Source organism: Centroberyx affinis, unplaced genomic scaffold (assembly GCF_046629955.1).
Source record: "Centroberyx affinis isolate AG114_WGS23_722 - 3 ecotype Tasmania unplaced genomic scaffold, CSIRO-AGI_Caff_v1 ptg002014l_1, whole genome shotgun sequence".
NCBI classification, from domain to species: Eukaryota; Metazoa; Chordata; class Actinopteri; order Beryciformes; family Berycidae; genus Centroberyx; species Centroberyx affinis.
The window spans coordinates 372,243-394,098 of record NW_027280356.1 but is presented as its reverse complement, the minus strand read 5'-3'; the positions used below and the strand labels follow the sequence as shown (position 1 = coordinate 394,098).

General features: G+C 45.7%; 1 protein-coding gene across 5 annotated transcripts in view; it reads left to right on the top strand.

Annotated features, from left to right (window-relative positions):
* Window positions 1-21,856, top strand: part of trrap (transformation/transcription domain-associated protein) — a 97,989-nt gene that overhangs the window by 21,083 nt on the left and 55,050 nt on the right. For 2 of the 5 annotated variants that reach the window (XM_071530971.1, XM_071530972.1), the window contains exons 27-43: window positions 611-707; window positions 1,110-1,231; window positions 3,590-3,760; window positions 4,042-4,110; window positions 5,438-5,458; window positions 6,038-6,157; window positions 6,961-7,080; window positions 7,405-7,569; window positions 7,749-7,930; window positions 8,846-9,044; window positions 12,605-12,733; window positions 14,106-14,372; window positions 14,943-15,149; window positions 17,267-17,425; window positions 17,939-18,082; window positions 18,832-18,942; window positions 19,766-19,912. In XM_071530971.1, coding sequence (XP_071387072.1) covers window positions 611-707; window positions 1,110-1,231; window positions 3,590-3,760; window positions 4,042-4,110; window positions 5,438-5,458; window positions 6,038-6,157; window positions 6,961-7,080; window positions 7,405-7,569; window positions 7,749-7,930; window positions 8,846-9,044; window positions 12,605-12,733; window positions 14,106-14,372; window positions 14,943-15,149; window positions 17,267-17,425; window positions 17,939-18,082; window positions 18,832-18,942; window positions 19,766-19,912 — 2,430 coding nt within the window. Of the gene's footprint in view, window positions 1-610; window positions 708-1,109; window positions 1,232-3,589; window positions 3,761-4,041; window positions 4,115-4,237; window positions 4,240-5,437; window positions 5,459-6,037; window positions 6,158-6,960; window positions 7,081-7,404; window positions 7,570-7,748; window positions 7,931-8,845; window positions 9,045-12,604; window positions 12,734-14,105; window positions 14,373-14,942; window positions 15,150-17,266; window positions 17,426-17,938; window positions 18,083-18,831; window positions 18,943-19,765; window positions 19,913-21,856 lie in introns of all 5 variants that reach the window. The other 3 variants (XM_071530975.1, XM_071530970.1, XM_071530973.1) reach the window with 2 other exon arrangements.

The following is a 21,856-nucleotide window of genomic DNA, read 5'->3' as shown; positions in this document are numbered from 1 at the left end:
TGGAAAATTGCCCCTAACAACTAGAAAAATGTAAATGTAACGATAATTCATTGTTTGGCCTTATTTCCTAGCCTGCCCCTCCAAAACACAATTACATTTGCAATTACAGTTGTCTATATATTATACTGCCCGCAGCATTTTGTAGCGTTATGTATTTATTTTTCTTTTAACCTATTGTTGAATGTTTTATTTTCATCTCAAATTTGATCTATTCTTGTTTTTATGCCTTCCTGTAAAGCACTTTGTAAACCTGCTTTTAGATGAGTTAGATGTTTGTTTGTTTTTTGTTTTTTTATGCGTTTAGATGACATCATACTGTACATTGCTATGCATATGGCACACAGGCATCTTAGATCTTAGGTTTAGATTTAGTGCATTTGCACTAGTGATAAAAACTTGGAGAGAGGAAAAGAAGAAGGCATCAAGCAGTGTGTCACCGAAAATAGAATCAAATGAATCCTGTCACTGTGACATTGCCTTCTATTTTGAGATGGCTGTGTGCTTCCCCCCTCAAAGTTTTATATGCACTGTGCTGCTTCAAGCCGAAATGTCGACACTTGTAGCAAACTGATTGTTGACCTCTGACCTGTATTGTTGTTCTCCTTTCCAGTTGCTGAACCTGTGTGAGGCAGAGGATGCTGCTCTGATGAAGCTGCCCTGTTACAAGAGCCTTCCCTCCCTGGTTCCCCTCCGCATCGCTGCCCTCAGTGAGTTGGCTACACAGGACCTGATATTGGTGCATTGTAATATTGGCATGCTACAAATTGATGCTTACTCTGCTTTTGTGCTCACTGCAAGTCATTCTGGATGAAAGGCTCAGCTAAATGCCTAAAAAGGCAAACTGAATGGTCCGTAACCCCATCTATAGGGAACACAAATATGACAAGTTTTGATTACATTTAACGGTCTTAAAGCTGTTGTTAGCACTGTCATGATCATTTTATCACTTCATGCCTTATTTTACACCTATATGAATTAACTAATTTACTAACATTTCAGTATTTCTATCATCTGACCTCTTTTCTGGTATTATTTCATAGATTTTTATCATTCCTTGTCTCCGACTTGTCAGGAAGAATTTCTTAAATGATATTCTGTCTCCTGGTTAGATGCCCTGGCAGCCTGTAACTACTTGCCCCAGTCCAGAGAGAAGATCATCGCTGCGCTGTTCAAAGCCCTCAACTCCACCAACAGTGAGCTGCAGGAGGCAGGAGAGGCTTGCATGAGGAAGGTCAGTGCTGCACTTTTCATCCTTATTTCTGTTGCTTCTGCCCCAAGCCTTTCTTCTCCCAACCTTCTCCCTCTTGTCTTATAGGCCCATTCCATTATAAAAATGCTGTAAAGCTTTCTGCTTGTTTGGGCTGTTGTATGGCCGAAACCTCAGCTTGCTCTTTGTGGTTTCATAATCGGTTTAGAATTGTGTGAAAGTGTATTTTATGTCGAGAATTACAGTGAATGTCATTGCATTTTTGTCCCACCTCTCCTAGTCCCCTCAAACGCATCATCCTCCTTTTCTTTGCGGGAGTGTTATTGTCTGTTTTGGTTGCAAACTAGATAGTTGAAGCGAATCATTTTCGGTACTGCCAAATCACTTATCAGACATGGCAGATAGTCATTGTTGTATACTATCAGCGTGTCAACCTGCACAAAGCCCAAGAGGAACATTTTCGGCGAGCTTGGCTATTTCATTGGCAAGTATCAGACTGCTCTGTTTAGATTCAGCATCCCTATGCAGTGGACTGCATTTTGAATTTGACTCGACACTCAGGAGTTCAGGTTTGCCAAAGTTTTGCTAGGTTGTCACCAGATGCCATTCCTTAAATCAGCTTAAGTAAGTAACTATCTGCAAGAAGCCACTGCTTTTTATTCACGGGAAATGTCAGTATAGTAGCGTCTCATATGCTAGCACCTGTCCAACATTGTTTACAAGTGGTTACCTCCAGTGTTTGATTGGCTGTCAAAATGTCGATCCAAGCTCTGTTGTTAACGGAAAGGTTATACACCCGGTTATCAAGACAGGCGCCAGATGAAGTGAAAACGTGGGTGAATGAAACCAGTATTTTTTGGTGAAAATTAAGGCAAAGATGTGAATTGATTTTAAGGAATTAATTTGCCAACAGTACAAACTGATTTGAAAGCCACCAACATAGGTCTTTAAATGTTAATCATCCCTCACCTGCCGTCATAGTTTTCTCTCCGTCTTTGGTGCTGTACCCTCTTTGTTTTCCTTCTCGCTCTTCCTCCCTCTCATCTCCTCAGTCCCTTCTCTATATCCCTCCCGTCATTTGCCATCTTAGAAGTCCTTTGTTAATCTCTCCCTCATGCGATGTCCCCCACCCAGTTATCTTCATACAGACCTCCCACTGCTTTATCACACTCTCCTCTGAAACAGCCCTGCCTCTATTTGTCAAACTATCCATACCTCCTTTGCCTCTATCCATCCACCCCAACCTCTTTGTCCCTTTTTCCCTCCATTTCTCTCTGTGTCCTTCATTTTCTTTCTTTACCACCGTCACTCCTTTTCACTATCCTCCCATTTTTTTCCCCCCTGCCTAGCCATTCTCTGCTCTCCCCATCCTTTCATCTCTGCCCTGCTAGCACTAATGAGCGTTGCCACGGGCCGATCGATACAGGATGGAGTGTTTGTTCTCAGCGCTGAGAGGAAAATGAATGTGGCTGCCATGCATCATCCCCTCCCGTCTGTGTGAGAATGTGGGTGTGCGTCGTCACTGTTTGGCGTTGGCATGTGTGCTTGTTTACGGCTGGCCATGCCCTCATTTGAGTGGCCTTAGTTCCTTAATGGAGACACAAGGGGTAGTGAGCTCTTCACAGGGCTGGGAGGCCCGACAAGGCCAGGTCTAATGCAGGCGGAAGATGATTTGTGGAAGGGGAATTAGAGTGATTCAGTTTTAGGCCTTGGGAAAAAAAAACCCCAGCCCTGCATATTTCTAGTTTTTGAATGCTGAGTGAGTTTGTTTCTGAAGCCTGAACTTGGCCTGGGATTTTGGGAGTTTTTACATAATGCAGGTCAAGGTTATCTTGCTTGTTAGATCCGTGAAAATTTTGCCTATTAAAAAAGATAGCATAGTGTGATACTTTACAATTTTAGTAGATTGTATTTCTATCATTATGGTACAGTATATCATCAGCATCTTTCCAACCTTTTGAGACATTTTTGGTTTACAGGGCCAATCTGTAGTATGCAGTATGGCGCCCCCTGCTGAACCATTGTCATTGTTGTTGTTATTGTTATTGTCTGACACAAGGTGTTCACTATGCAGCAGCTAAAAAAATTATGTGTGACGCTTCATTGGTCAGATTACCAACAGTGTTTTGAAGCTGTTTCTTAACAGCTTAATTAGTAAGGTATGGCAATATCGGAGCAGTTGAGTTAAGATTTTAAGAAATTTTTGTGAAAGCTTATTTTCTATCTACAAGTCAAACTCTTCAAGATTACTGTGATTAGATGGTTAGTTAAGTTTTAGATTGTATCTTTTAAGAATTCTAATGATATTGAGTATGAGTATTATAACAATTTCAAAGAAACGTCTTAGTACTGTAATTTATGCGTCCAATTCCTCTATTTTAGTTCCTGGAAGGCGCCACCATTGAAGTGGACCAGATCCACACGCACATGCGCCCCCTGTTGATGATGCTGGGCGACTACCGCAGCCTGACGCTCAACGTGGTGAACCGCCTGACCTCCGTCACGCGCCTCTTCCCCAACTCCTTCAACGACAAGTTCTGTGACCAGATGATGGTGAGAAACACATCGTTCTCTCTCCTCCTCCTCCTCTCTCATCTCATAACATTTGTCATTTGGTCATTTTTTTATGCCTTTTATCCAAAGCGTCTGGCAGCACAACATGCATTTTTATCATGGGTGTCTTCATGGCAGTCAAAGTTAGTCACCTCTAACTTTGGCAGTGTTGATGCCATGATCTACCCATTAAGGCATATAGTAACACACATACACTCTCACTCTCTCACAAACACACACACATAGTCTCAATCTTGTCTCTCTGACTCTGTCTCTCTCAGCAACACCTGAGGAAGTGGATGGAGGTGGTTGTAATAACCCACAAGGGAGGCCAGCGCAGCGATGGCAGCGTGAGTATAGACACATCACACACACACACACACACACACACACACACACACACACACACACACACACCTTTCAGCGCTGTGAAATTTGATATAAATGTGAAGCTTTCATCATTCATACCATGTAGAGGTGTCTTGTTACTTTCATCAACCTCAGTTCAATACCTCAGTTGAAAGCCTGAGTGAATGCAATACAGAAGCAGACATGGCCTGTAGGAACAGGTCAATACAGCTGTCTCCTGGCACCTTTTTTTTTGTTTTTTTGTTCAGTTGAGCTGTCCTGCTCCAGCCAAACGGCACACACACTGAAGTGGCAGAGAAATTGCCCCTTACACACACAAAGCCATAGTCGCACACAGTCAACACCTCCTCAGTGTGGCCTCCTCCCAGATGAGTCGTGAGTGGCCATATTACAATCAATGATTAATTAGGCGCCAGGCAGGCGGTGGTGGGCCCAGCGCTGCGTCTCCTCATTATCTCCCCGACAGATAACCTTGTAAAGGCAAAGAAAAGGTGAGAGAGAAAGAGGGGGAAAAATCCGCTGCCTCTCCCTCACAGAAATAGCACCCATTTTTTTTCCCTCTGTTCTCTTTTCTTTTTTTTCTTTTTTTTAGTTCATCGTTCTCCATCTCAAAACGGTGAGCGTAATTAGATGCAAATTGGCCCCTGTCTCCCCCCCTACCCCACCCCGCCTCCACTCCTAGTCTTTGTGCCTGTTGACAGCAAGGCTGGCAGTGACAATAAGGCCGGGGTCAACTAGCCAAGCTTGATAACGACAAAAACCGGAAAGAGAGCAAGATGGAGCAGGGCCGAGGAGGATGGAGGGGGGACACGGAGAGACTAGAGGAAGGTTAAGGGAGAGAGGAGGAGAAAGGAGATGGTAGAAAGGAACAAAGGGAAAAAAAAGAAAACAGGGGTAGGTTATATTAATTTGACTTTCACCTAAAAGGTTTGATGGAAGCAAAATGTCAGCGTCTATAGTGCTGAAGAGTATTGAGTGAATGACCTGAAATCTGTCATGACATTGTCAGAAAGAGTGTTTTCTCTCCAAATGCCATGGATTTTCTGTTGCCCGACTAACCTTCTGATATGCCCCTCCGCCCTGTTATTCGCCCAGATCGGAGAAAAGTTGTTCCAGAGGTCACGCTTAAAGGCCGTGGCTGTCTGCCCATTCATTTCATTGTTATCACCCTGTCTCATCTGCTCACCTTCCATATGGAACACACACACACACACACACACACACACACACACACACACACAAAACATGCACACTCGCACACACACTGCTCTGCTGACTCTCTGATCATTGTCTCCCGTTCCGGCACAGCCTGCGTTGGAGGGCGTTGAGGTGAGATGTGGCCCGGTGTTGCGCCCTCTGTTGGTGACTCCCTGTCAGTGATTGAAACTTTAGTCGAGCCGATGTCGTGCTGGTGAATTGAACCAATGTCGTGGTAGTGGTGATGGTGGACTTGCCCTGTATTTCTGTGTCCGTGTGTCTGTGGTCGTCTTTCAGAAACCTTACTGTCGTCTTCAGCCTCGCTCTAACCTCACATTTTGACTGTTATAAAGTGTCCAATCCCCCCCCCCCCCCCGCCCCCTTCCCTCCCTTCGTTTTGCACCTCCAGGATATCGGTAATACCGGGTTTATGAAAATTGTCATTTGTCTGTACCCTGTTCGTCTGTAATCCAAGAACTCATTCCAGTGTGCCACGTACTTTTCTTCCAGAAACTTATCTACCCCTAATGCGGCTCTGATTGCATTTTCACTAGTTTAACACGACTAAGATCCATCCTTGTCTTTCCGCAGTGGCTGTCCGTCGAGACTGTCTGTCAGAAATTATGTCCGTCTAGTGCCATCGTCTTTCCCAGACTTTCATGCGTCCTTCTCTTCCCTCCTCTCTCTGTCTCTCTCTCTCTCTCTGTCTAGGAAATGAAGATCTGTTCTGCCATCATCAACCTTTTCCACCTGATCCCAGCAGCACCTCAGACTCTGGTCAAACCTCTGCTGGAGGTGGTCATGAAGACGGAGAGGGCCATGCTCATAGAGGTAGGAACCAAACTCCACTCTTACGACTGATTATTTGAATGGGCTCGTCCAGTCTATGAGTCGAGTTTGGGGTAGTTTTGTAGGTGAAGCTCTTTCACTTTTAGGGATGGGACGATACGCTTATCTCACAATACGATTATTTCGGAGCCACAAATCTTTCTAGCAAAGGCATTGGCTTGCTAGAATATAAACAACAATTTAAAAATCTCATTACATCCGATCTCTACTCATTTTACCTAAATGTTAAAAATGTTCCTGCCTTAAAGTATAACTTTGGCCTTTTTCAGTCTTGACCCTATTTTCCCATCTTTTTCCATCATACCAATAGATTCTGACCAAAATGGACACTTCAAAAATCAAACCTACAAGCACACAAAACATGCTTTTCAACATATTGACACTGGACTGTATTGGAGAGCTGGGAGATGGGAAAATTTTGAGTTGAAAATGATCTGATACATACTTTAAAGGGTGCGCTAGCTTGAAGGAGATTTATTTCCTTTACCTTTTTAGAGTTTTATAGTTGAAGTAGGCTTTACGTTATGAATTTACAGCAAATCCTTCTGATATTAATTTCCTTGACCTGGGATAAGCCTCCTAATCCAGTTTGATCTAATCTGATTAGTGTGTATGAGACATTAAACTCCGCTGCTCCACTCAGAGCTTCACAGGGAAGTGATAGAATCTTGATTTGCTTTTAAGAAATCACTCCTATCTTTCCTCCTTTCTGCCTCTTTTCTCACCTTTTTCCTTCCCTTCCTTTCCCTTCTCCTTCCACGCTACTCCTCCTCCTCCTCCATCAGGCTGGCAGTCCGTTCAGGGAGCCTTTGATCAAGTTCCTGACGCGCCACCCATCTCAGACGGTGGAGCTGTTCATGATGGAAGCCACGCTGAACGACCCCCAGTGGAGCCGCATGTTCATGGTCAGACACGGGGAGCTCTAAAGACGCAATCCCCGCAGTCTTCTCGCAGACACATTTGCCATTGAAACAGCATTTACATTTTTTTTACTGCCTTAGTAATAGGCCATAATCAGGGCTATATTTAGTGTTTCGAGGCTCACTGGTCCCGTTAACACCAAATGGAGATGGATCACTCCCAGTATAAATTCTTAGTATTCTGTGCTGTTTGATTAGATTTTTTTTATAATACGTAATACCACAGTGATCCAAAACAGTGAACATGGCTTTCTCCCGTCTCTCCTCATTTTGTCTAATGCACACGGTATTGTATTTGTTCCTATACAGAGTTTCCTGAAGCACAAAGATGCCAAGCCTCTAAGAGACGTGCTGGCCTCTAACCCCAACCGCTTCGTCCCCCTGCTGGTTCCTGCTGGTACTGCGGCAACCGTCCGTCCCGGATCGCCCTCCACCACCACAGCCAGACTGGACCTGCAGTTTCAGGCTATCAAGGTACACACATTTTCATTACATCTCTATCAAGGTGTACTTTCTCTACACGCACAAAGACACCTGAAGATGCCCCTCTTTGGTGGCGGTGGTACTGTTTCCTTACCTGAATGCTGCTAAACTCTCATTAATTCCATAATTTAGTCTCCATCTGTTTTTCTTTCTTCATCCCCTGTGCTCAGATCATCAGCATCATCGTGAAGAATGATGAGGGCTGGCTGGCAGGGCAACACTCCCTGGTCAGCCAGCTGAGGCGAGTCTGGGTCAGTGAGGCCTTCCAGGAGAGACATCGCAAAGACAACATGGCCGCCACCAACTGGAAGGAGCCCAAGCTGCTGGCCTTCTGCCTGCTCAGCTACTGCAAGTGAGTACACTTAATTCAAGTTGCAATGGGGACGACAGTAGCCTGGAGGTTAGGCAAAGTGGGCTTCTGGGAAGTGGCCGGTTGGAATCCAGGATTGACAGGGAAAATCTGGGTTAGGGAGTGAATGAGAAACACTCTCCTCTTCCTCAGCAACTGCTGTGAGATGCCCTTGAGCAAGGCACTTAACCAGTGTCTGAAATTAACCTTTTGACTCTTCTGCCAAGGGCTGACACACTAGAAAACCTGTGTAGGATCAGGTACTGTGTGAAACATTCAATTAAAACAGATTAACACTTTTAATTTAAAACTCACTCACTTATACAGTGGATCTGGAACGTTTTGTTTCAGCTAACAGTATGGAGCTAACTATCCAGGTAATGGAGAAACAGGTAGAGCCACTGTAATAGCAGGCAATCAACAGTCTCTTTGATACAGACCCATTGTTTTGCTTTAATTTGATCAGTGGTTGTCCTAGTTACAACAACGCTACCACATCACTTTAGTGCTAACAGATGGAGTTTTTAAAGTCAGTGTAGTTTCACTTACTCCAATCATGCATACACCTTCACCCGAACACCTAAAAAGCGCTCACACACTTGTCGATTTATCCTCCAAAGACAATATCTACTGGTATTTGGCACTTACTGGGTGTTAATTTCAGACCCTGCACTTAACCCCCAACCTCTCCAGCCAACAGTGTGAGATCATACATTTCACACTTCCCTCGATTAACAAAGGTTTAAAAAGAACTTTGTAAATTGGATGAATAGTCCGAGTTCACATTATTAGCTAAAGGTTATTTGAAAGATATGGTAGTTAAAGTTCTCCCCACTGTACGAAGTTGGTGTTGCCCACAGTTGGACAACTGCCTTCCTACCTGCGCGCTGAACTTGACCCCGCTGTCTGTCCCTCCAGGCGCAACTACTCAGAGATCGAGCTGCTGTTCCAGCTTCTGCGGGCGTTCACGGGCCGCTTCCTGTGCAACATGACCTTCCTGAAGGAGTACATGGAGGAGGAGATCCCCAGGAACTACACCATCGCCCACAAACGGGCCCTCTTCTTCCGCTTCGTCGAGTTCAATGACCCACACTTCAACGACGAGCTCAAAGCGAAGGTATGCTCAGAGGCAATCACGGCAGGGAACTAACTTATGTCTACATGCCACAGGGGGCTGGAAAATCCCGAAATTCCCCAGCCAGTTTCACAGTTTTACCAGCCAGTTAGCCAGTTTTAGAATTGAATTGGACCTTCAAATGATGGTTGGTTACCTGCCAAAGTGGCTTTTAGAATAGACAGGATTCCCAGCCACACAGCCAACATTTACCGGTGCCTGGTGGCAGGTGTTCAGAGCTGTCCCTCAGCCTGGCTCAGACCACCAGCCCTCCGCTCACCAGCACCGTGTGACCTTGGCATGACAGTTGAATACACACACTCTTATCTGAGCTGAGATTTGAAAAGGATCCAATTCAAATGGTTAAACTAGGGGGGGGGGGGTTCAACTTAGGAATCAATTGGCCAAGCCATGCGTTATAAACCATGTTACATACATTCTGGGACCATCAAGCTTACTTGCTCTGCTGTAGTCCGCTCGCATACGTTAGTCTTTAGTGTGGGAAATGCAGCCATTTAGGGACCTAATCTGTGTGACTTTTATGGTTGGTGTGTTTTGTACCAGAAGTTCTTTGATAGAGTCAGGGAGGTCATTTTCCCTGGTTCTGGACCCTTAGAGGCTCACAGATGAATGCCTCTGTCCTCTCTACCTGACCTGCTGCTGCAAGCATTACAATCAGTCGTGTTGCTTTTTAATTAAGCTCACACACGCCCCACACACACACACACACACACACACACACACACACACACACACACACACTCACACACACGCGCACACACACACTGCACAGCTGTAACAGGCACACAACCTGGCACAGAGGAGCGACAGCACTGCTGTTAAGTACAAACGGGTCAGTGGGGAAGGCCTGGCCTGGCACAGCCTGAGACTGGCCGTGTGGCAAGAACACACACACACACACACGCACAATCACACACACACACACACACTCTGACCAAGATGCTGGCACGTGCACTTGGACCCCAAATACAAGGACAAACGCTGACTGGTGTTTGTGATGCCGCTCACTCGGCTCTGCCCTTTTCGCTCATGTTAGGGTTTGCATTGCTTCAGTGGCATATGGACGGAGAAAAACAAACAGACAAAGTAAGAAATGAACCCAGAGGAAGAGGAAGGCAGCGTATTCAGCCAACTCATTATGCTGCGTCTCTCCCGGCTGAAACGCTGCGTTTGAATTTTTAGCAGAGCAGAATCTAGTCTCTTAGCTCACAGCCCCCCCCACCCCCCCCTACTGAATTCTGCTCATATTGTTGTTTTCCCCTTAATTGTCCTCCTCTGGTGTGCAGCAGATGCTAGCTGTGTGTCTGTCTGTGTGTGTGTGAGCGGATGTGTTATTCAGTGTTAATATATGTTTGTGTTCATTGCTGTATGAGTGAGCAAGAGAGAGAGAGAGAGACAGAGAGTGTGGGGGTGTGTGTGTTACCTCCACTGACATTTAAATAATTGACTTAAGCATTTTCCTAGAAACCACGGGGAAGTGTGTGTGTGTGCCTTACTGTGTTTGTGTAGTGTGTGTGAGCGCGTGCACGCTCTCTATGCTTGTGTGTGGGAGAGAGGCTCATGTTCTTGTGTGGCATCACAGGGGTCTGGGAGAATATTTCAGTTTAAGCCAGAGACGGAGAAGAGAGTGTGTGTGAGAGAGAGAGAGAGAGAGAGAGAGAGAGAGAGTGTGCGACAGCGGCAATGAATCGTCTGTGATGGTGCAGCCTGACCTCACGCTGTTCTTGTATTGCTTCTCTTGTTTTATCCAAACAATCCTCTCAGAAAACTGCTTTTGTGCTGCGTTTTTGTTCACAAAAGCATTTGACTATTCATGGAACTACAGAGTAAATTCCAAACAGACAAGCAAACAAACAAGTCTATAAAATTTATGAGCCACAGCGCGCCTGTTTCACATTCAGCTAGTATTCTTCTTTTTTTTTTTTTTGTGCTCGACGTGACAGTAGAGACAGGTAGATGGCAAGCAGAAATTTCAGCAACATCAAAATGTATCTACGCGCTGTGCTGGTATCATTTCCCCGGAGAAGATTGAAATCAATGGTTGTGTTCGGTTCAAACAACAAATAGATGTTGTTTTTGTTAGTAGCTACACCTGTAATGTGCCTCTCCTGTCAGTGTGAACAAAAATAAAGTAGATTGAAATTCCACGTCAAATCCAAACCTGCAAGCAAAAGTGTTTCTTTGCATGAACCAACAGCTGTGTGTGTGTGTGTGTGTGTGAGTGTAATACTTATTCTGGGCCACACACACCACAATCTGCCTCCTAAGGTGGCTGGAGAGTAATGCTCGTGGCACTGCAACACACACACACACACACACACACACACTTATTATTTGTTTAGGGGTATAGGAATGGGATCCAAGATAATTAAGAGACACCTGCAGAATGAGATCTGGGCTACTAGCCTTGCGGTATTGCGCACACATACACACACACACACACACACACACACAAGCAAGCTGCAGGAACACACTAATCATCTAATGGCATTATAGAAATGTGCGGCGGTCCTCCAGTGATTGATATCAGAGAGGCTCAGAATTAATAGGAATAGATGAGACTGAAGAAGAGACTGGCGCTTCATGCATTTTCTTTGTGTCTTTATTTGGTGTGGGTGTGTGTGTGTGTATGTATGTGTGTTTCCTCGGTTGTTTGTGCGTGTGTGTGTGTGCGTGTGTGTGTGTGTGTGTGTGTCTATCAAGCATGCGTGTGCATTGTGCAGAACGTGTGTGAATAATGTGCTAATGGAGGAGCCGGAACATATGCTGCCACAGCTCGTTCTCCGCTGAGCGATGCCCTGTCCTCCCCCATGATGGATTGAATGGGGGGGTTCATTAGGAGATAGCAGCTTCTCTAATAAATGCAGTCGTTAGCTGTATTGTGGTGGGGGTTATTCTGCTTTTCACTGGCTAATCAAGCCTTTGTCTTCATTCAAAGCTCCCTGGTAACGTTCCCTCCCGGTTTCAGGGTGTTATTAAATAGCATTTTAAGTCTTGCCCCAGATATCGTAACGCCTCTGTATCCCTTTGGATTTCTTTGTTATCTAGGTTTATGTCTTAATTAAGAGTGTTTTATGGTTATTGAGCATTATTTCAGAGTATAAAATGTTCTCTTTTGCCATTCCTTTTCACCTCATCCCATTCATTAGCAGTGTCACAGGTCGTGTTTGTCATTGCCGTGCTCTAATACTTTCTTCATTCTCAATCCGAGCTTTTTTCTTTCCTCTCTGATGTGTTGCAAAGTTTTTTTGCTGTAATTTTTTAACCTGTGAAGGAGCTGTGTCCCTTCAGATTCTCAGGTGTTATGTAGATTTCTGCTTCATAACTCTCATCTGTGTCTTTCCTGATTCTGAGCATCCTTCCTGATTCTCAAGGTTTTTCGTATTTCTTATCACTGAAGACATTGTAGTGTGTGTTCCTCCTGGTTCTCAGGTGTTACAAAGCTTTCAATACAGAGAGTGTAACTTGTGTCCTTCCTGGTTCTCAGGTGTTACAAAGCTTTCAATACAGAGAGTGTAACTTGTGTCCTTCCTGGTTCTCAGGTGCTGCAGCACATCCTGAACCCGGCCTTCCTGTACAGCTTTGAGAAAGGCGAAGGTGAGCAGCTGCTTGGACCGCCCAACCCTGAAGGAGACAATCCCGAGAGCATCACCAGTGTCTTCATCACTAAGGTACACACACATACACACACACACACACACACACACACACACACACACACTCCTAACCACACACACTGGTTTCCCCTCTCATCAGTTTGTTTTCACATGCAGCCCCTCCTTTCTCCCCCTCCTTCCTTTCTTCATTAGGCTTTGTCTCTCCATCGCTCTGATTTCATTACCTGCTGCATTTCCTCTCATAATGTCTTATCAGTCCAGCATCTTTCCATTCTCTCTCCCTTCATCAACTACATCCCACTCAGTCTGATCCCTCTCGTCTCATGACCTACACTCATTACTTTATCACTTCATTGCTATCGTTCCATCTTGCTCTACTTCCTTTTCCCATCCTCTCCTCTCATCTCCTCCATCCGTCTTTCTCTCTCTCTTTCTCGCTCCCTCCTCTCATCCCACTGTCCTCTCCTCCCATCACACGTTTCATTCATCAGGCCCGACTATAATGCCTGGTGTAAATGTCACGGTGTGACCATGCTAAAGGTCAGTGTGTTTGTTTGTGCTGTGGCAGATCTCATCACTGACTAACACCAGTGCTAATGGCTGCTAATGGCTCCTCTCTGTGCTGGTTAAAACTCATTTCCTTGCTCCCCTCCCTCGCTCTGTGTCTTCTCCTCTCTGTGTCTGCTTTCCAGGGAATTCAAATGGTGATTTGGTGTTTTGAATGGGAGAGCTGTCTTTTTGTGAGAGGTTTTCAATGCGTGTGAAAGCGGATTGGGTTGTGCTGGGTTGTCATTCACATGGAATTTTGGGCTGCAAGCATGACTCAGATTTGCCATATCTTTTCAAAGAAACATAATTCAGGCAAAGAGTAAAGCACCTTCCTTTTATAGAATCCATTTCTCTTTTCTTATTCATTGAAATGTGCATTAAGTGGTCTGTGACTTCTGTTGACCTCGATCGGCGACCTCCATGAATTGCAGCAACATAGACAGCTCTCTGGCTCAGCCTCCCGCCCCTCTCAGCCCCTTGAGGGACGATGGCCTGTTCCTGACACAAACAATTAAGTCACATTTACACAGCACGGTGTGTAAGCTAGTTAATTAGAGCAGAGATCTAACAGAGAAACATCTAGTGAAGAGGTAATATATCAAAAATGCAAAATACTGTCATAAAAATACTGCTTTGGCAGCTCTTAGCACCATCCTCCATCGAGCAGGGAGTTTTTGCTCCAAAACAGAGTACCGGCCAGAAAGTTAGTTTTTTAAGTGAAAAATCTCAGCACTTGACAACAAAATGGTTCAGTCAGTGGTACTGATCAACAACCCTACCAATCCCTGCAGATATGGTCATTTTGTGCTATTCTCCCTTTAACCCCAAACATTAACTCCCCCCCCCCCCCCCCTCATCTCTCACTTCCTTCCCCAAGGTGCTGGACCCAGAGAAGCAGGCCGACCTGCTGGACTCCTTGCGGATCTACCTGCTGCAGTTCTCCACCCTGCTGGTGGAGCACGCCCCCCACCACATCCACGACAACAACAAGTCGCGCAACAGCAAGCTGCGGCGCCTCATGACCTTTGCCTGGCCCTGCCTGTTGCCCAAAGCCTGCGTGGATCCCGCCTGCAAGTACAGCGGGCACCTGCTTCTGGCCCACATCATCGCCAAGTTCGCCATCCACAAGAAGATCGTCCTGCAGGTGGGGAGGAGGATGAGAAAGGAGGCTCAAAGGAAAACAGGAGGAGGAAAACTGCTTTTGTCGAGTTTATTAATTTGCCCAGTGGTAAAAGATATAAGTGAAGTGCTACAAAACAGTAATACAATACAGTGTTGAGAAAACACAAAGGAAGAATCATGGCAAATTTGTGCAGGAGAGATTAAAAAAAAAAAACGAACCCAAGGGGCTAGTAAACCCAATCTGCCTAAAAACAAACAGAACATGCAAAACATCAAGATGACAAGCAAAGACACAACTGAATTGAAGTGAAACAGGGGACTACGTGGTGGAAAATGATAACAAGCTGCATACAATTAGAAAGGAACTAAAATATATTTAAGTAGCGCTGATGGAGAAAATGATGCCATACGGGAATTGAGCATGTGGTGGGGAGTGGGAAGGTGTGTGTATGTGAGCGGCAGTGTGGTAGCACATGGTTGTATTCCTTCTCATGTTCCATTGGATATGGAATATGAGAAGGGAGAGCTAAGGAGGGATATAAAGCGATTGAAGGGGTCAGAAGATGTGTGTGTGTGTGTGTGCTTTGTACAGGTCTTCCACAGCCTGCTGAAGGCCCACACGATGGAGGCTCGTGCCATCGTGCGGCAGGCCATGGCCATCCTGACCCCGGCCGTGCCCGCCCGCATGGAGGACGGCCACCAGATGTTGACCCACTGGACCCGCAAAATCATCGTGGAGGAGGGCCACACTGTTCCGCAGCTGGTCCACATACTGCATCTCATTGTGCAGCACTTCAGGGTGAGGAGCTATGGGAGAACACACACACACACACACACACACACACACACACACACACACACACACACACACACACACACACACACACACACACACACATATACAAACCAGGGTTGGGCAATGGGGTACTTCCTCCCATCAACCCATCGTCATTACATTTATTGATTTGTCCATGCCGGGTGAAATTCCTGTAACTGTAGCTAATCATGATGGATGCTCCATAATTTACCTTCTCTGGTGTTCATCCCAGTTAACACTTGAAGAAATGGCTGAATATGAGCATCAGACAACGCTACAGTTTTCCCTGAGTTAATTTTCTTCTGCTGGCTATCAGATGTCAACACCTGTCTACTTACACCCATGAAACCAAAAAAAAAACATAAAAACGAACCGAAGGAGTTAACGCTGCAGAGTTTGAATGTGTGTCCCAAAGACGTCTTTGGAGTCAAGGTAAAAACTGATGGAAGGGTATCCGGCCAAAATACATTCCCAATAGGAAGCAGTAGTACAAGACAGTCAAATGGGACAAAACCAGCACACCCTGAGGAAGGCTGTGTGGAAATGTCGGCTGTGTTCAGTCTATCTTCTGTGCTGGCTCTAAATACATTTTAAATCAACTTATGCCATATTTTTTTGTCCCTGCGTGTGCTTCCTCATTTGACTGGCAGCTTAAAATGTAGCCTAGTGCAAGAAAAAGATCCAGATAACTTCAGTGGACAAAAAAAAATCGGCAAGGGAATTTCCGACCCTTGTTGTATTTGTCCGGTCGTCACGCTAGCGATCAGCGGGGTCAAAGGGCGACTCTGCTGCGCACAAGTCAACACCAGCGAAGCATCTTAGACCTTTATGTTCGTCTTCATCCTTGAGCATCAAAGACCGCTTCTGCCCTTTCTGCTCCTTCAGCTGATGCTCGCCGCCCCGCCAGTCAGGGAGCGACAGTCTCCTAACGGAAGACTGACGTTTTCCTCAGCTCCCCTCTATATCTCACTGACAGGCTGCTCTCACTGGGCCAGATGACTAATCTAATGTAATCACATCAGCATAATTACACTGGGGAGTAGATAATGACAGGCAGATGAGAGAGACTTTGTGTGTGTGTGTGTGTATGTGTGTGTGTGTGCGCGATAGAGAAAGAGAGAGACCGTGTGTGTGTTTGTCTGTGTGCATACGTGATGGACAGGGCTTAGCCACTCTGTCCTTAAGGGGCTTTGAAGTCCTGCTCTATCGACTATAATTACCCTCAAAGTGAAAAGCTTTAATATTCTTTGACACTGGCGACAGCGACAGCCCTCAGATAGACATCTCATCTCTTGCTCTTTTGTGTGTGTGTGTGTGTGTGTGTGTGTGTGTGTGTGTGTTTTCAGAGTCCCACGTTCGGTTTGAGATGAGGCTAAGTGACTCTTGAGTGTGACGCTTGAGAGTGTCAGTGCTCGGGGCTAAGTGTGTGTCATCATGTCCTTGAGACTTAGTGGGAGTGCGACTTCACAGACTTTGCCTCTTCTGACTCAGTGTCTCAAAGTGATTGCGTTCAACTTAGCATGTGTTATTCCCCCAGAATCTAGAGCAAGGCATCGACAGTGCTGTAAAGTATTGTGTTAAGGAAATACACTTTTTCCATAAGTCGGTGTCATCGCGTTTGATCCCACTTTTAGCAACCTTCATCACAATGATCCTTGTCTTTTTGATTGTAGCGACATCTTTGGTGCTAAGCAGTCATTGCTGCCGTTTCTGCACTGCATTTCCCAGAGATCACCTGTCAATCAAACAGTGTGTCCAGTACTGTGACTTATTTTTCCTTGGATTTTCTGTCAATAAAGTTTGACTTTCTGTAGGTGGCGCTCTTCTTTTTTTTGTCTGTTCAGCCATGGTGGCTATTGCTGCTCATGCTGAACTGCCCAGTTCAGGGCCAGAGGATTTTTCCCAGGAAAGCCCAACCAGACACCGGGTGTTTAGAACAGCAAATATAAAAGCTTTCATGAACTGGCTGTATCTTGAATCCCTGTTATGTTGTATCAGTTGCTGATGGAGTAGCAAACGGACCTTTATTTACATGAAAATGTTGCAGGGTTTTACTTCAGTTCTACCTACCTTACCCTCTTACCCATTTCTCTTTCCAGGTGTACTACCCGGTGCGCCACCACCTGGTGCAGCACATGATCAGTGCCATGCAGCGTCTGGGCTTCACCCCCAGCGTCACCATCGAGCAGAGGAAGCTGGCCGTCGACCTGGCTGAGGTGGTCATCAAGTGGGAGTTACAGAGGATCAAAGACCAGCAGGTGTGTTCAGAGACGCCTCTACACACACACACACACACACACACACACACACACACACATGTAAATGCAGGCATAGAAGCACACTGAATTACACACAGGAAGCTTTTTAATGACTTAAAATAGTGTTCTTCAACCTTTTCAGCTTGAAAACAGCACTATGCCTCTGTAAGACCCACTGGTGCAGACATAAGTGTTCAGTGAACTTAACTTTTGCACCAAACGATCATTTCCGTTTTCCCCTTTTCAAGATATTTTACTTGATAAATTATTGGAAGAACGCTGGAGGCTGCAAATATTTATTATTTCACAAGAAAAAGGCATTCATCACCAAGATTAAAAACATATTTTTTGTCATATCCCATAAATACTCATGACTCCGGCGACTTAAACAAGATATAGCCACATTATGTTTCATGCCACAGACTGTAATTATGCTAATTGATGGACTCAGAGTCTCTCTTTCTCATCTCCACCCCACATCCTCTTATCTCCCGTTGTCTTCGGATGTGGCAGCTGGAGTCGGAGGCTGAGGCGGGGGCGAGTGGTGAGGGGACCAGCGGGGCGTCTGGAGTTGTGAAGCGAGGCCTGTCGGTGGACACCGCCGCTGCCGGGCAGGACGTCAAGAGGTTCCGCACCGCCACCGGAGCCGCCTCCACGGTGAGCTACGAAAGCCAAGTTCAAATGCCGGTAGATTCTGGCTGTGACTGGCGAGTGTGTCTACTGTCGTTCAGATATTCAGGCCTACTTCCTCTCCCTTTTCATTTGTATTTTGGAAGTGGTTGATGCATGCAGCAATTCTGAGGATTACAAGCCTCAAGCAAATCTTAAAAACAAAGACATTATTTTAATCCATAGCTATGGCACACCTGCTCCTAAAGGCTAATTGAATCAGAACCCCGGTTCCAAAAGTGACAAATTTTCTGCTTTCATTTAAGGAAAAATGGCCTTACTTGTACTCTGGCTATCTGTATTCTGGCTGCTTAATGCAGCTGCTGCTCTAGAATATTAAAATAAAATAACTCTGTGAGGAAGATGGCAGAGCATCTTCACAGTAAGTGTAAATCTGTTGCGTTTGCATTGGTGCATGTCGTGAGATACAGTATCTTAAGATTCAGTGTTTTTATTATGACACGTTAAGAAAATCTAACCCTAACCCTTAATCATTAAGTAAATTTAGTTTTATAACCACTGATTGATTGAATTTATTATGGGCAAAAAACAAATCAAACATGTTAAATGACTACAAAACACCATCTATTTCCAATGTGGTCCTCGATGGAAGACAAATAACACATAGCACACTAACTATAACTATAAAATCTTCAAATCATTTTCTCTCCAATCTATTCAAAAATTATCTGTCTAACAAATTGCAGTGAATTAATTCTTGTGTGTGTTTTTTTTAGGTGTTTGGCCGTAGCCAGTCCATGCCAGGAACAGAGACCCTGCTCACCAAGCCTGTAGAGAAACAACACACAGACACCGTGGTCAACTTCCTCATCAGGATTGCCTGCCAGGTAACACACACACACACACACACACACTAGGTACAGCTCTGCCATCCATATCGCCTGCCAGGTAGGACACTACTAACCTAAACCCCTCAGTGGTGAAGGTAGGACAAACCCGGTGGCTGTCCTAAACGTGTCCCTTAACACACACACACACACGCACACACACACACACACACACACACACTAACACACGCATGCACGCAGTCCTAGGTGTCTCCTCACACAGCTGTCCCCTGCTCTAGTGGCTGTGATGACCTTGGTTCCAGGCCTGAAATAGACTACTGAGATTTCACTCACCTTCCCTTTTTACCTTTTTCCTACTTCTTCTTTTTGGGCCAAACTCAATTTTCATTGTTCAACCAACCGTCTCTGTTGAATACAAGCTACTGTATAACCAGTAGGAATCACTCACTGCTCCTAGACCACAGTATAGAAACATAGTCTTGCATTGTGATTCTTTACTGATTCCTATAGGGACCCCCCCCCCCCCCCCACACACACACACACACACGGAGAGGCCAGAGGTCACTGTCAGCTACAGAGCAGCACACCTAGAGCTGGTAGGGATTCATTGTCTTGCTCAAGGACACTTCAGCGGGCTGGATGCGTGTTGACATCCATCTGGCTGAAGGGCGTTCTCCTGACTCACTAGGCCACATGAATGAAATTAAGATATATGGTGACGTTCCTTCCCTCTCCTTGCCCTGCGTGATTTCTTGCCCTGCCAGGACAGGACGGTGTTATGATATTGACGATGCGGCCCCGTTGTCGTTGATGATGATATGATAATGATACCCCTCCCCCTCCCCCTCCCCCTCCCATCTAGGTGAATGACAGCACCAACGTGGCCGGGTCTCCAGGAGAGCTGCTGTCTCGTCGGTGTGTTAGCCTGATGAAGACCGCCCTCAGGCCTGACATGTGGCCTCGCGCCGAGCTCAAGCTGCAGTGGTTCGACAAGCTGCTTATGACTGTGGTAAGATGGCGCGTGCGTTTAGGATGGCTCACTCACTTATTGTGTACCCTCTGTTTTTTGGGGTTTCATAGAGCCACATCTGCCTATAATGCTGAAAACGAATATGTAATGAACACGAGTCTTTAAAGTGTTCCTTCCTTGTCTTTTTTGTTGTTGTTTTGTCTCCATCTTTGCTGCTAAGCGCTCATTGCTGTGGTGTTTCTGCACTGCACTTCCCAGAGATCAATCACCTGTCAATCAAACAGTGTGGGCGGGACTGTGACGTCATTTTCCTTGGATTTTCTGTAGATAAAGTTTGAGTTTCTGTAGCTGGCGCTCTTTTCTTTGTCTGTTCAGCCATGGCGGCTATCGCTGCCCATGCTAACTACCCGGTTCTTCTTCTATTTATCCCAAATAAACAGCTGTTGCTGCCACCAGAAACATAATATGCACTTCATGTGTGGCAGAGGATTTTTCCCAGGAAAGACCTACCGCACTCCGGGTGTTTTAGAAATGTAAAATGTAAAAGCGTTTATGAACTGGATATAGGCTGAGTCGCTACTTTGTTATATCAGGACATTTATTTATATGAAAATGTCACAGATTATTTCTTTATGTTGGTAGTGCAAGTCTGCGGTCTCCACAGGGTTTTCAAGCGAACAAGTTGGAGGTAAAGCCCAAATGTTCAGACTTGTTATTGTCACGGCTCTGAGCAGTAAGTAGCAAACAATAAAGGACAACTAATGTGTCTCTGCCATCCGCCTCCCCAGAGACTGCAGAAGTTTCCCTGGCCCTGCTTAAGCTCTGTCTTGGTGTTTGCCCTAACGCTCCCGAGTCCTTTGTCTGTTATCAGTAAAACACGGAGTGAAGCGCCAACCGCCGTAATGACAAAATAATGACAGTGTGGAGATAACAGGAGTCTATCCAGGCTGGCCTGTGCCTTCCCGTTCACCCCCCCCCCCCCCCCCCCCCCGCCCCTCCCCTCTTCATCCTAAACTCTTCATCCTTGCCTTCTCTATCACCCCCTCCGCGCCTCTACATCTCCCCTCTCCTTTCCCTCTGTCTCTTGCCGCCACTTCCTACTCTCATCTCTTCGCCTCTCTTCATCCCCTTATCGCAGCCTCTCTTCATTTTTTATTTTTTTATTTTTTTTTTATCCTTCCCTTCTCTCCTCCTCTACTCATCTCCCTGGTCCGATTCGGCGCCACTGCTCAGACAAGGTTATCACCACGCGCCGCCAATTGTCACGCACTTTCTTTGTTCTCTTTTGTGGATCGCTGCGTCGACCGCGCCTTTCTCTCCGCCTACACACACACACACACACACACACACACACACACACACACACACACAAACCCAACCAACCCCTCCATGTCCCATGGGGATGGTCGGACAAACAAGGCGTTCTGTAGGTCTTAAGCAGATGCACACACACACACACGCACACACACTTCTCCCTTGGGAGCATGCAGTACCTGCCCAGCCGTCTTATCCAGACTAATGAACAATGCTCTAAATCGGATTTCCCTTTATCATCTCATTGTAAGCGCACAGCAGTGATTAAGAGTTGGGAGGAGTGGCATGAGGGGGCAAAGGAGGAGGGGAATGGGACACACACGCATAACACACACACACGTAACACACACACACACACATACATATGCCCTATCTGCATGGCTCCAGAGGCGCGGTCCCATTCTGGTAATACAGTGCCAGATCAATACTCCCCTAACTTCTACCAGGGGCCTTATCACCAGAGTCACCTTGTTCATTAGCTGAGATTAGTGCCATGGATCTGTTCCAGATTATCCTCTTGGCCCTGCCGTCATTGTAAGCCTCGATTGCAATTTAGACAAAATTAGGGCTTGATGTTGGCCATTGATCTTTGGTTTAGCAGTGATCATAACGCCTCGGCCCTTTTGTGTAAGAAATACCTCTGTGTGTGGAATATTGATTTCTGATTTG